The following is a 14,962-nucleotide window of genomic DNA, read 5'->3' as shown; positions in this document are numbered from 1 at the left end:
CCTTCTCCTCCCCAAACAAACCAGATCCATGTTTTGTTTTGAGCTTTTTTTTCATAGTTTTTGAGTGGTGAACATCATACATTGAATTAAATTTAAGAAGCCGTGGTTCAGAATTCAGATGCTGGGATTTAGATTGGGACCCCAAACCCAAGTTTGCACCTAAACCCTGAATCCCAAGCTTCAGACCCGCATACAGACCCCGGATAATGTGCTTGATTTCCCGGTTTCAGCTTTTCTTAGAAATAGAATGATGCATATGTGATCTGAGACGAAGTCATAAAAATCAAGAACGGCAAAAAACCTTAATGAGAAAACTCAGCTCTAAAGGAATATTTGCTATAATTTCTGCAACTAGAAAGCATGAAGCTATATAACTGAGCTCTAAAGGAATTTTGCTAATTTCTGCAACTGAAAGCATGAAGCTAAAACTGAGAAATAATGTGTTAAAGTAACTTCTTTTTAAAATTTGTTTGGACTGATTACACTCTATACAGGTGGAGGTGGCAAGTCCAGTAGAAGCCAAAATCCAAAACAATCATCCGAATCCAAGTCACCCTGGATTGCAAGGAAGTGCAAACCTCCACAGTCCTTCTTTGCTGCTTCCCAAGCTTCAGCTTCACTTGTTGTTTCAGGAGTTTTGTTGTAGGTAGCATAAATATATCGCCCAGAAATTCCAACAGAAAGAATCAAGCGAGCATGTGACAAATAGGCATCAATTGAAGAAACTTCCAACCCATTCATCCAAGCTGCAACAGTTTATAGAAAGATGTGATTATGATCTCTTACAGTTAAAGGAACACCAGAAAATTGTATAAGACACAACAGGAATAAGATAGCAGATTCAGGAGAACGTATCACAATATCCCATGAAGGAACCAAGTTTATCACTACCTCTCTTAAGGGTAGAATATCACTGGCCTGATAAAAAAAATTGGGTCTATGTCCATGTAGGATACTGTGATCTTGTCAAGGAACTTCAAATGGTAAGTTGGTTGACGGTCAATCTGGACTACAAATTCAAATTACAGTCCACCACTCAACCAATGGTTTTATTAACAATCTAGCAACATAAAATGTTAGGCTATCTGTACGAAGAACATCTATCCAAAGATATTTGCAGTGTATAGATAGAGTGAATATGCATAAGAAGAAAGAAATAATTATCTGGACATAGAAAGAGACCAGAAGATGGTATTGGAGAGAATGTACACCTGCTAGAGGTTTAGCACGTAGGAGATGCAACAGCCAATCCTGGAATCAATGTCTTGTCATCAATTTCAATCCCCAACAAATCCAAATCTAGACTCGCACCAAACACGAGGTTTGAGTCCAAGGATGAGATTTCCTCTTGAATAGCTAACAACAGGAGTTAGATTTAGTGTGCAAACAGGAAATGTTAAAAAGAAATATTGGATGGTTAGGCAGGTGACAGGATGTGAGTTGTTATGTTTGTCAAGACCCAGAAATCTTCATTAGCAAGTCCTTTACCTGAAAAGGGCAATTGGACAAAGGCCGATTTCTCCCCAACAAGATTTTCTGGAAGTTCCATCGGGAATGGGTTATCTACTGCAAGGAGTGGCTTAGATCCTTTATGGAAACCAGGACGGAGTGTGTATACAGTCTCGTAGCGTTCTTCCAACCATAAAAGCAACGAGAGACACTGAAAGAAGCAAAGCTTCCAAGACAATAAGTAGACAGAGCATCGCAGTTTTCCCAGAAAACCAAAGCCAGCTCCATTACTACACTAATGTACACTAGTTCAAAAGACATGCAAGTTCTGCATCTGTGTTGTAGTATAGCCACAATTGAACGTTGAACGTCCATTGTAGTGTCTTGTTAACATAGGCTCCAAAAAAGGGGTGAACAATCATCGGTAATACTCTGTGCTTTATATCATTATGTAGAACGAAATACTCGGATTAGGGGATTTCAACTTCTTGGGATTGGAGGAAAAATCCATGTGAATAAGTGATGCAAAACGGAAGAGAAACTAGAAGAATAGAGCCTCCACAAGGAGAAAGGACACCCTCAGTGAGACAAACATATACTAAATTTATCTAATGCTTAGACCTTTGAGCAGGAGTGTTAAGCACAGATAAGTCTTACCACGAATGTAGTCCAACATACATCACACAATACAAAGGGCATTTCTTTCTGGTGATAGTTTTTAAACAAAAGAAAACAATCAACATCAATTTTTCCAAAAGAGAGAGCTGGCTAAATGCCAATAGACGATTATGTTACGTACCAATCACCAGATAAAATTCATGCAAATCTTCAGTATCTTTATCTAGCGGAAAGGAAATAACAAGTGTATTTGAACATTTCAAAACAAAACAAAAAATAAAGAACCTTCAATTCTGTACCGGCCCTTTAAATTCTCTAGGCTATTATCAGCTGAACTTTCTAATTATTCATTAAATAAAATATAAATGATAATTAATATAATTAAATGTCTAAGAAATTACTTAATTGCAAATATTAAACTAAACAAACTAATTTTATAAGACAAATAAAAAAACAAAGTCCATAAAGTAATTTAAAATAATTAATTACTATTTATTAAGTAATTATGAAATTAGTTAAATATTTAAATACTAATCAATTACTAAATAAAAATTTAAAACATAATTACTAATTTAAGTAATTAAAAACTGCTAAGATATTACTTAATTACAAAAAAGAAACCATTTTGTGCCGTATAGCCGGGTGGCTATACTGTTAAAATATTCAAATATATTTAACGTGTATAGCCGTACGGCTATACTATTTTCATAAGCGTATCGCCGCACAGTTGTACGTTTAGCCCATACGGCTATACTGTGCAGTAAAAAAATTTAAAAAAGGGACCCTGGTATAGCCGCACGGCTGTACTATATTCTCTTAAAAAATAAAAAATAATAGGACCTACCGCCTAGGCACCCTGTTTTTTACAAATTTATAAATAAACCCAATCCTAGACATGTATTTATAAAAAAACCCAAGCACTATTTAAACATAGAAACACACCCAAAATCAATCCCAAAATCAACTTTTTGGGTGTGTTTATAAATGGGTTTTGAGTGTTTAATGATCGGTTTTGGGTGTGTTTATAAAGTGTATAATTTCAACCTCCATTTTGGGTGTTTTAGTGAAACTCCCTTTTTTTTACCCCACGATTTAGCCGCATGGCTATACTATTAATTATAAATAATATTTATAAAAAGCAATATAGCCGTGCTGCCATATACTGAAAATTTTGTAACAAACATGTGTTAAAGAAGAAGAGTATGTATGTACGTGTATAATACATGTATTATATATTTGTTTAAAAAAAATGTATTTTACCGAATCTTTAAGACGTGTATGGAAAACAGAATTATTATTGAAAAATATGTACATACTTGTATAATACGAGTGTTAAAGGGGAAAATGCTAAGTTCTTTATACGGATAATAAATCTAAAAAAGTAAAAAATCGAAAGGGGACAATAAACAAGAAAAATACGTACGTACGTGTACAATACTTGAATTGTATGTTTGCTTTTTAAAAAACATTTACCGAGTCTTTATGTCGTGTACGGGAAACGGAAGTATTATTGAAAAATATGTACATATTATTAAAAAATAAGTATTATTGGATGACATTTGTTAGAATCTTATCATGGAGTTTGATAGATTTTTATAAACTTCTATAAATTCGAAATAATAATGGGTCATGATGCTTGTGATATTGGTGGTAGAGATGGTAGAAGTATCAATGATGTGAAGGAAACATGCATCTAATGCTTAGGAAATGAACTTTAGTTACAACCTATTCAACAAAAACATTCTAAATGGTGGATTCATTTTGTTTATACTAGTTGAGCTAAATCGTGTTAATTTTAAACCAAGTATCTTAGTCTAGTCTCTTTGAACACAAATAGAAAAGGGAAAAAGAGAATAGATCTTTACCCTTGATGACATTTTCTTGATTTCTCAATAATGAACACCTTTGTTGGAAAGACCTTTTTTTTTCTTGATTTTGACTCATTCACCTTAAGGCTCTAAGATTGGAGTCATCTACCTCCTCACCACACCAAATGCTCCTAGAGATGAAGAGAAGGCAATCAAGAAGTATGGATGCTAGTCTACTTCTTGATTAGACCAATTTTTGGTTTATGGAAGATGAGATACAAAAATGATCACTCATCAACCAAAGTAGGAAACCAAAAACCCTAACTAGGTTTTCTCCAACACTTAGCTTATATAGGACAACACAAAAGGCAATTCGGTGGGTATTTGGGGCTCCATTTGGTTCATGGGTCATGTCATCTTATGCCACTTATCCCTTGGACCCAATAGCATTTTAGGCTATTTTGTCACTTTCTTTTTAAATCATATTTAAAAGCCCAATCCAATATTTCAATATGTCAATATTAATTCCATAATTAATCTTTTAATTATAATTTAACTATTAAATTATCAATTATAGTTTTACTTAATTGACTCGGTCGAACTATTTGACTTTGGTCAATTGCTCTGGTCAACATGTTGACTTTGACATTTGATTATCAACCATTGACTTGTGTCTCCTTATTTCATTTCTACTCATTTGTACTTCTAATCACATTCTTTGGGTGTGCAAATCTATAGGTTCTCTTTAGTAAGGTAGTGGGTTGACTCAACCCCTCAAAGATAATATATGAATTAAATTTCACAATTTAATTCTTCCTATTAATAAAGGTTAATTGAAACCTTTTAGGACATCCACAAACCATGGTTGTCGCCTAGCAGCAAGTCACGGTTATCCGAGCTAAATAAGACATCGTGAAAGAACCTATTCAAATTGGAATGACCGTGCAATTGAATCCTTCTCTTATGTCAATACTCCTTATTCACATTATTAGATCATGAAATCCGATTGTCAATATCCTAATATGAATCATTCCTTTTATATGATTATCTTGGTAAGATTTGAAGACTTCTTCTTTCAAGTCTTATCCACTACTCTGTGCAGAGATTTGACCAATCATATCTTGGAGTATTCTCTTTCCTTTACTGAGAGTAGAGATTCCTTGTTGTACATTCATTTGCTTCCATAACTCTATTGAGAATCTGATGAGCACCTTTAAGTTATGCCTAATTCAGCATGACCATATAGTGCCCTCAAAGATTAACAACATAGTCATAAAACGTCTATGATGCCTCAGGTCTAAGGATTAGTTTGCACTATTGCAATTTATGAGTTCCAGCTTGACATATAAGTAAAGACTTCCATGCTATAATTCATGTGTTGGATTGCGTTTAGTGTACTTGTTTTTCTACAAGCACCTGCACACATATCGATGTGTCTCCACACTTAATGACTTGAGACTTTATCATTCCCTACATATAGAGATGATATTGTGTGTACTGGTCTTTGCGTAATATTGACGCCTAATCAATATTCCTATGACCAGGAACATATTCAGGATTTATGGATGATGAGAAGTCTCCATGTATGCAATCTCATTATATTGCTCTCATATCCACTTGTGTATTTCTTGGAATATGGTTGTTCTACATATTGAAAGATAATAAAGGATGATTAAATGTATAAAACACATTTCTTGCCAATTGATAACATAATATGTCTTTTATCAAAGATGTCCTTAACTCTAACTATCATATAATTATTTGGCTTTAAGGGCATATTTCTAACAATCTCCCACTTGCACTTTAAAGCCAATCTAAGATGTATCTAATACCCATCTTCTCCATGTGTGTGTTTAGCTAAAGCTAATTCATAAGCTTTGTGAGTGGATCTGTTAGGTTGTCTGCTGAAGCCACCTTGTGCACGCTAATATCCTAATATCTCTATCAACAACATATTCCTTGATTAAGTGATAGCGCCTCTGAAGGTGCTTAGATCTTTGATGAGACCCTGGTTGCTTGGCTTATGTTATAGCCTCATTTTTGTCACAGTATAAAATGACTGGTGACTCAATGCTTGGAACCACTCCAAGTTCAGTAATGAACTTTTCATCCAGATCATTTCTTTGCTTTCGAAGCAGCTATGTACGTACTCTGGCTCAATTGTGGAGTCCGCATAGTGCTTTTCTTGCAACATCTCCAACTGATTGCCCCTCCATTCAATGTGAACACATATCCAGAAGTGAATTTTCAATCATCAACATTAGATTTGAAATTGGAGTCCGTATATCCTTCCACTAGTAATTATGGGTTACCTCCATAGACTAGGAACATATCCTTGGTCCTTCTGAGGTACTTTAACACAGTCTTTACTGTACTCGTGTTCGACCATGAGTTTGATTGATATCTGTTTGTGATGCTCACAGCATAGCTGATATCAGGCATCGTACACAACATGGCATACATTAGGCTCTTAATTGCGGAGGCATATGGTATCCTGCTCATCTGTATCACTGCTTCTGGGGTTTTAGTGCTCATGCTCTTAGATAGTTGAATACCATGTCTGATTAGTAGAAAACCTTTTTTGAAATGTTCTATTTGTAATCTTCTGAGCACCTTGTCCACATATAGAGATTGAGATAATCCAATTAGTTTTCTCGATCTATCCCTATAGATCTTGATACCCAGTATGTAAGATGCATTTCCCATATCTTTCATTGAGAAGGTCTTTGATAACCATAGTTTCACAGAGGTCAACATGCCTATGTCATTTCCAAACATTAATATGTCATCTATATATAATACGAGGAATATGACTACGCTCCCACTATTTTTCTTATACACACAAGGTTCATCTTCATTTTGGCTAAAACCATAACCTTTAATGACATCATCAAAATGAATGTTCCAACTCCTTAAAGCCTGCTTCAGTCCATAGATTGACCTTTGAAGTTTGCATAATTTCTTCTCTTCATGTTTAGATATGAATCCTTCAGGTTGATCCATGTAGATTTCTTCCTGAAGGTGACCATTCAGAAAAGCCATTTTCACACCATCTGCCATATCTCATAGTCATAATGTGCTGCTATGGCGAGAAGTATGCGTATGGATTTTATCATTGCTACAGGAGAGAAAGTTACTTCATAGTCAATTCCCTCCCTTTTTCTATAGCCTTTACCTACTAATCTAGCTTTATAGGTCTCCACCTTGCCATATGAGCCCTTTTTCCTCTTGAAGACCCATTTGTTTCTTATTTCTACAATACCTTTCGGAAGGTCAACCAGAATCCAGACTTGGTTGGCATACATAAAATCCATCTCAGATTTCATGTCTTCCTGCCATTTCTTTGAGTCAATGTCCAACATTGTCTTCATGTAGGTTTCAGGATCTTCCATGTCATCTCCCAATGAGGCTCTCCAGACTCTTCCTTAAGCTCAACCTTTTGCACACATGTGTCATCCAATGCAAAATCAATCTCAAGAAATCTTGCAGATCTTGCAACAAACGCTTTTTGTTTGTTTGGATGGTAGCAATAGTATTTTAAAGTTTCCTTTGGATATCCAATGAATCTACACATTTCTGATCTAGTGTCTACCTTGTCAATCATGCTTCTTGACATAAGTCGGACAACCCCATATCTTATGATGATTAAGACTTGGCTTCCTCCCAAGCCACATTTCATATGGTGTTCTGGGCACGGATTTGGAAGGTACTCTATTTAGCAAGTATGTTGCAGTTTGAAGTGCATATCCCCAAAACGATACTGGCAAATTAATATAACTCATCATTGATCAGACCATGTCCATCAATGTTCAGTTTCTCCTTTCGGAGACATCATTAAGTTGTGGAGTTCCAGGTGGAGTCCACTCAGATAGGATGCCATGTTTCTTGAGATATTCAAGAAACTCACTACTCAAGTATTCTCCTCCTTGATATGATCTTAGAATCTTGATACTCTTTCCTATTTGCTTTTCAACTTCATTCTTGAATTCTTTGAACTTTTCAAAGACCTGGGACTTGTACTTTATTAGGTATACATGGCCCAACCGAGAGTAATCATCGGTGACCACGTAATGAAGTAAGAAAAGTCACCCCTTGATGTAGTGGACAATGACCACATACATCAGTGTGGATTAATTCAAGAAGTTCAGGATTTGACATGTTGCCTTGAAGGTGTAGGCATAGGGACTGAACCCAAAGATTCAAGGTATCCATGTTTGACCATCCTTTGGATCCTATCTTGGTCAATGTGTCATAATTTTAGGTGCCAAACTTGAGTCGGATTGAGTTTTTCTCTAGGCCTCTTAGGTTTTGACATCTCAATCAAGCAGTTGCTATTTTCCACAATTTGAATTTGGTAGAGATCATCTATCATAGTACATTTACATATGATTCAATTAACTTGTTGTAAAGAGCATCCCATTTTATTGAATGTGAAAGTGTAATCTTCAATCAACAATACTGAAACATATACTAGAATCATATCTTGAGAATTAAAAATACAAATTTATATCTATCAAAATTTATAAAAAAACTTTGGGGAGGGGAACAAATTTCATTTGTCATACTATATCTATCAAAATCTTTGGCAAATATTTGTCTAAAATAAGTGTAAAATCAATCGAAATTGATCACTTTTTATGTTTCCTTCAAAGTCAATAATTTTTTGAATACACTCAAATTTTGATGCAGTCGTTTGAAATCACCATTGAATACCTCCAAATTCGACCAACCAAAAAAAATAAAAACAATGGCTTTTCAGTTGTTGCAGAGAATTGGATAATTTAAAAATGGAAAAAAGAAAGTGATATCGTATAAAACAATAATATATATACATCATGCTGTCCAGATGAGGACACGACAAAGAGTCACGTTGTCCGTCCGGCAAATCAGCGTGCCTTTGTACTTTCCTTTGTTTAGAGTATTGCTTAGTGGATTGCACCTTGTTTAGTGCTTTTGTAGTCATTGACCTTGCTGCATTTTCCAGATGCTTTGTTTTCCTCTTCTTCTTCAAATCTTTGCTGGTTTTTTTCTTCCTGCCTTGCTGAATTTTGGTTCTGTTTCTTCTGAAATGACATCTGGATGGAAAATGCAGCAGTATTGGCTACGTCTGAAACACACAGAGGCCCGAGTCATCAATGACCATCGTCAACTGCCATTGTCGACATGTATGCGGTGGAGTTTCTCTTTGTTGACACCGGATTAAGTCCAAATTCAAATGGGTTGGTTTTTTTTTAACTACTCTCTTCCTTTCTTTTGCTCTCTCTCTCTTCTGATGATCAAATTTTTATTTTTCTGTTTCAAATCTTGTTTAAGTCCCATATGGATTCATCACAACATGATCATTTTATCACTTCTGCTCACCCTCTGAACTGAGAATCTGAGATTCCCCCCCCCAAAAAGCTATGAATTAGCCTCTCTCCGTTGATTCATTGTGACCCTTGTAAATAGCTGACCTAGCTCACTTGATTCATTTGTTTTTGCAACTCAAAAACAAAGACTTTTACTTGTTCCATTTCTTCAACAAAAGTAGCACCTGGGCTTTTAACCCCCCTAGGCTTTGGGAGGATGGGCTTCCTCTTTCTATTCTTGGTGCGTTACATCTTTGGGCCCTTTGTCTAGAGACTTTCTTTGTAATCTTTCATTTGCGTGTATTAAAAAGGACAAAAGTGGCATGTGCCAAGTCTAAGGCGAAGTTTTGAAGGATACTTATTTGAGGTCCCCACATGATTTCTTTATGCCGCGACCCGCCTGTATGATAGTGAGATTGAATTCCCTAAATAGCCACCTCACTTCAACCTCCTTGGTGGAGCCTCCATATCTGGCGTTTGGCCGCCATTACACTCTCCATAAACTCCTCACTTTAAACTCCTCGTCACCAAACTCGCTTGTTTTTACTTCCTTTTCGTTTGCGTGTAACAGCAACTCTATGTCTATGGCATCAACGCGGCTTGTAAATTGGGATGATATTGCGGAACGCTTTGCCCCGCATGCACCGTCTAGCGGTAAAGGCTCACATGTCCTTCACAACAACCCACAAGCTCAGAGCCAGAAGAAGACTAAGAAAGAGTAAGAACTCTATTTTTTGTTTTTTTAATTCTCTTTTTCTGATTTAGATCAGGTTCAAGTGTTAGATTATGACCGTAATTTGACAAATTTAGGAATTCAATCAACTGTTCTTATCTGTATCTCTGCATATGTTGATTCATCATGTTTTCTTTAATGCATTGTCAATGTTAGTGGGTTTTGAGAAATTTACGTGTTTGGGCATTTTATCTTTTTGGAATTTCAGCAATACTTACAAGTGACTCTGAATGACGCAGCCACATGTGATTGCCCTCACTGGCTCTTTTGTATCCTTTATATTTGGAGGTTTGAAGCTTTGGCCCTACTATCTTCCTGGAATTGTCACTGCTTTTCTCCCTGTTTGATGAAATGCCTTAAAGGCATCTTGTTGTCAAACTTCAGTTCCCCTAATTTACACCACCCAACATTCAACATTGCATATACAAATATAGTTAAATGCTGAAACAATATTGACACGATTTATCTGAAGCTTAAAGGATGGCCGCTGATTAGCTAGATCAGACATCATACTGTTGCAGCTTCTTTTTTTTTTTTGTCCGGATACTGTTGCAGCTTTGAGATACAGCTTTTTATAATTTGGCGTTTTCTTCTGAAAACATGCATCATTGGTGTTTACAAAATTAAGTACTTCATAGGTCTTTGGTATTCATATGCTTTCTGTAGTGTTTCTGTTAATTGTTTGATGGTTTCTGTATCCTCGCGGTACATCCAACAACATTAAGTGCATGAATTGTGGATATCATCAACATATTATATTGCTCTTATTGTGTCTCTCCTTTTTCTTGATCAAAAATTTAATTCAAGTGTTCAACTATTTCCTCTGTATAAGAGAGTAGAGGAGGTTTTCTCTCATGCACACGGGTCAGTTGCAGCTAAGGGCACATGAATTACTTCAGCTATTAGATTGAAGTTGATGAGAGTGCAGTTGATGTTGGGTTTTAGGATTGTCGGACTAATAGCTGTAGTAACTCATACGCAACTCATGTGCATGAAAGAAAAGCTCGTGAAGGTAGAACCCTAGGTTACCACTCTGTTGTCTTCTAATTTCTACATTTTCTTCAATGTCACAGCCTTGGCCCCACCACTTCACGCCACAGTCCATCTTCTGCAAGACTGGTGAGTTTTCGCCCACATTCTTTCCTTTCTATTTCATAAATTCCAAAATTTATATCTTGCGTGGTTTATTGATTCAGTTTTGTATATGGAACCAAAAGAACAAATAAAGGTGATATTCATTATCTACAGTTTTGCTTGGTTTCTCCAAGAAATACATAGTTTTGGTTGGACTAATATTCTGAATATTTACTTTCCTGCCTGCCTTGTATAATTGTATTCCTGGTTCTACAAATTTGTTCTATTATTACTTGCTTGCGCTTGTCGTGTACTTGTAGTCTCCAAACGATGTTCCGAATAATTACATATTTGTGAGAATACTGATTTAATCTGTATATGTTATGATTCAATATTTCTCCTTTTTAAAATTATTTTCTGGGTTGTGTATATCTCGACTGTGTCTATTCAGCCTCCACAAACTAGTATTCAGCAAGGATATGGGATGAATCCGATTTCAAGTGTTTCAAGTGGTACAGAATCACGTGCTGGTCATGTTGAGCCCCAAGTTCTTGAAAATGTCCCCGTTGAAAGTGCCCCCGCAGAAAGTTCTTCTGGAACTGGAAGTACATCAGACAACCAAACATTCACAAGGAAAGTTCACAGAATGTTAGTAAGAAGCTTTATTGATTCATACCTCTCCTTTAACCAATTGTCAGCTGATTTTGAAAAAGTTGGTCCTTTGAACAGTTTATCTGTTTGGAATATCTACCTAATTTGGTGTTTAACAATAACTGTACCTGACATTTCTCATCTCTTGCTCTATTCCATATTTTTTGTAGTTGTTTAATTAAGAAAGCTGCAAGAGTAGTAACTAGCTAACTGTACCTGAAATTCATTGATACCACTCTGGGTCTACTTTGTTGTCGATGTAGAGAATTTATTTTCATATTTTGGAAATATCTTCTGAAAAGCCTACAGTGTTGGTATTTTTAAATGAACTGTTTTGGTTTTATATGCTTTATGCTGTATTCATGTTAATTGGCTACTGATCTTTTTCTGATTTGGGACCTTTTGTTATTACTGTGTGGCTGTGTTTGGTGCCTATGATTGGATTGGATTGGATAACTCACTAGATTCAAGGTATGTTGAAGGAAGAAATGGAAGCCATCTTCCACACTAGGTCCAAGTTGGAGGTAAAAGATGGATTAGTTATGAAGGAAACCTTATAACTTCCCACACGATGAAAAATCCTTCTGCTCTACCTTCATTTCTTATTTCAACATACCTTGAATCTAATAAGGTATCCAATCCAATCCTAGGCAACAAACGTGGCCTACACTTGTGAATTTTTTGTAGTGTACTGTGTACCAGGTCACTTTTGTGTTCTTTGATATTATGGCACCAAGAATTTCTCATGTAATTTTCCAAAATTATCATTTTTTTCATAACTTCTTGTTGTCAACTATGCCTCTGCAGAATCACCAAGATGTTCAGGAAGTTGTGACAAAAGCTGGCACGTTAGACTCAAAAGTGCTTGCCTGAGAAAAAGAAGATTCAACATTTTTACGGCATTCCTTAGCATGTCATGCAGTTTTGAGGAGAGTTCCAGTTTTGATTACTGGGGTTGAATTTATAGATATTGTGTTTACTGCTAAATTATGTGTATTCCCCAAGTTCGTTCTTGTGTTTAATTTTTCATTTGACATTTTTAGTACAGAATCCTTTACAAATATACTCCTTGGAAGTTTAATGTAGTTCGAAAAGGGAGAGAATATTCATAATTTGCATATGCTCTTTGGGGTAAATCAAGGAGTATGAGTGAGGGTTAAGATTACCATATGTGTATTTGGAAATATTTTCTACCTGAAAAGAAGTTAGATCATCTCTAAGCGTTTCGGTAAATTTGAATTTCAGATTTTAGCAATTTGAAGAGCTACTGAATATACCATCATTCCATTGCTTTCTTTCTTTGTTTTATTTTTTTGGGTCAATTACAGAAAATTCCCAAACTAAAGACATCTCCATCTTATGTCTCTCCCACCTTCTTCCCCTACCCTCCGCTGCCTCCCTCCCACCACCATCCCCAAGCACCTTCATCCCTCCGGCAACAACACCGACCGCCTAAAAGCTGCAGCCCCCCACCCCTACCAGATCCATGTTTTGTTTTGAGCTTTTTTTCGTAGTTTTTGAGAGGTGAACATCATACATTGAATTAAATTTAAGAAGCCGCGGTTCAGAATTCAGATGCTGGGATTTAGATTGGGACCCCGAACTCAAGTTTGCACCTAAACCCCAAATCCCAAGCTTCAGACCCACATACAAACCCCATACAATGAGTGTGACTTACCGTTTTCAGCATTTTCAGAAATAGAATTATGAGTATGTGATCTGAGACCAAGTAATAAAAATCACGAACGGCAAAAACCCTTAATAAGAAAACTCAGCTGCAACGGAATATTTGCTGTCATTTCTGCAGCTAGGAAGCATGAAGCGATGTAACTGAGAAAACTAATGTGCAAGAGTAATTTCCTTTTAAAATTTGTTTGGACTGATTACACTCTATACAAGTGGAGGTAGCAAGTCTAGTAGAAGCCAAAATCCAACACAATAATCCGAATCCAAGTCACCCTGGATTGCAAGGAAGTGCGAACCTCCACAATCCTGTGAATGGGTTATCTAAATATATCTAACAGAAAGAATCAAGCGAGCCCATGACAAATCGGCTTCAATTGAAGAAACTCCTTTTGCAACAGTTTATAGAAAGAAACTCTTAGGATGTATACGACACAACATGAATAAGATAGCAGATTCATATCACACCATGATGGAACCAAGTTTATCACTACCACTCTAAGTAGAATATCACTGGCCTGATCTATGTCCAACTGTGATCTTGTCATTCACAAAGTTGGTTGACAATCTGGACTACAAATTCAAATTACAGTCCACTCGACAATGGTTTATATTAACAATCTAGAACATAACATGTTAATCTGTACAAGAACATCTATCCAAAGATATTTGCAGTGTATAGATAGAGTGAAAATGCATAAGAAGAAAGAAATAATTATCTGGATATAGAAAGACCGGAAGATAGGAGAGAATATACAGCTAGAGCTTTATGAAGATCCTGGAATCAATGTCTTGTCATCAATTTCAGACTCGCACCAAACATGAGGTTTGAGTCCAAATGCAACAGCTGACAACAGGAGTTAGATTTAGTGTGGAAACTCAGGTGACAGGATGTAGTTGTTATATCTGTCAAGACCCAGAAATCTTCATTAGCAAGTGACAATTGGATACATTTCTAACAAGATTTTCTGGAAAAATGGGTTATCTACTACAAGCAGATCCTTTTTGGAAACCAGGATGGCGTGTGTATACAGTCTCGTAAGCAACGATAAAGAAGCAAAGTGACATAAGTAGACAGAGCATAGCAGTTTTACCAGAAAACCAAAGCAAGCTCCATTACTATACTGCATACGACATGCAAGTTCTGTAAGCACATAGATGAATACATTTAATCCAAATAGCATACGTGCAAAGAACTACACTCATCATATGAATTGAACCATAAGGAACTAAGAGTACAAGAATTGAGTCTTACCTAATGAAGCCATTGATCACAACAGATAAGGAAGGCTTCTACTCTCTGCAGCACCGAATACTCTAACTAGTAAATAGGACTTGGTATTTTAGAACGTGTATTGCTGTGAGAGCAGGGACCTCCTTATATAAGAATACAATACAAATCAGATCCCCCTATCAAGGAATGTGATTGCTCCCTTCAGTATCTTATTTAATTAATACCAATAGACACACCTTATTTGGGCTTGATTGCCTTCCTTATTAGGATACTCTATTAGTCAACTAATCAGGGCTCCCTTTTAGGCTTAATCATAGTAAAATTGTGCCTTGTACATAATCAATGAAAGCCCAAATTATCTTAC

At 36.1% G+C, this 14,962-nt stretch overlaps 1 protein-coding gene, 1 long non-coding RNA gene and 1 pseudogene across 5 annotated transcripts; 1 reads left to right on the top strand and 2 right to left on the bottom strand.

Annotated features, from left to right (window-relative positions):
* Window positions 1-463: 463 nt before the first annotated feature.
* Window positions 464-14,739, bottom strand: LOC148916642 (uncharacterized). The gene is made up of 4 exons (XR_016127199.1): window positions 14,620-14,739; window positions 1,489-1,660; window positions 1,212-1,356; window positions 464-746 (listed from the first exon to the last, which is right to left on the bottom strand). It is a non-coding gene; the product is annotated as an uncharacterized LOC148916642 (long non-coding RNA).
* LOC148916643 (secreted RxLR effector protein 161-like) lies at window positions 5,679-6,410 on the bottom strand (annotated as a pseudogene).
* On the top strand, window positions 8,838-12,936 carry LOC103330455 (uncharacterized). 4 transcript variants are annotated; one of them, XM_089051460.1, is made up of 5 exons: window positions 8,838-9,094; window positions 9,795-9,941; window positions 11,030-11,075; window positions 11,482-11,682; window positions 12,489-12,936. In XM_089051460.1, exons 1-5 carry the CDS (start codon window positions 9,039-9,041, stop codon window positions 12,552-12,554), a joined length of 516 nt encoding a protein of 171 aa, XP_088907586.1. In that variant the 5' UTR covers window positions 8,838-9,038; the 3' UTR covers window positions 12,555-12,936. The 4 variants fall into 4 exon arrangements, 3 of the variants coding, with proteins under 3 accessions (XP_088907586.1, XP_088907585.1, XP_008231267.2); XR_016126586.1 differs by lacking the exon at window positions 8,838-9,094 and having other exon boundaries at window positions 9,178-9,941; window positions 10,165-11,075; window positions 11,482-11,678; XM_089051459.1 differs by lacking the exon at window positions 8,838-9,094 and having other exon boundaries at window positions 9,374-9,941.
* Window positions 14,740-14,962: the final 223 nt, after the last annotated feature.

Source organism: Prunus mume, linkage group LG5, assembly GCF_029339155.1.
Source record: "Prunus mume cultivar Tortuosa linkage group LG5, ASM2933915v1, whole genome shotgun sequence".
NCBI classification, from domain to species: Eukaryota; Viridiplantae; Streptophyta; class Magnoliopsida; order Rosales; family Rosaceae; genus Prunus; species Prunus mume.
This window is presented reverse-complemented; position numbering and strand designations above follow the sequence as displayed.

Bases quoted from the DNA above. Each gene is read 5' to 3' on its own strand.
- LOC103330455 (XM_089051459.1), top strand. From the start codon at position 9,610: ATGCCGCGACCCGCCTGTATGATAGTGAGATTGAATTCCCTAAATAGC. The intron at 9,942-11,029 runs GTAAGAACTCTA...TCAATGTCACAG, and splicing joins CAGAAGAAGACTAAGAAAGA to CCTTGGCCCCACCACTTCAC. The intron at 11,683-12,488 runs GTAAGAAGCTTT...ATGCCTCTGCAG, and splicing joins GGAAAGTTCACAGAATGTTA to AATCACCAAGATGTTCAGGA.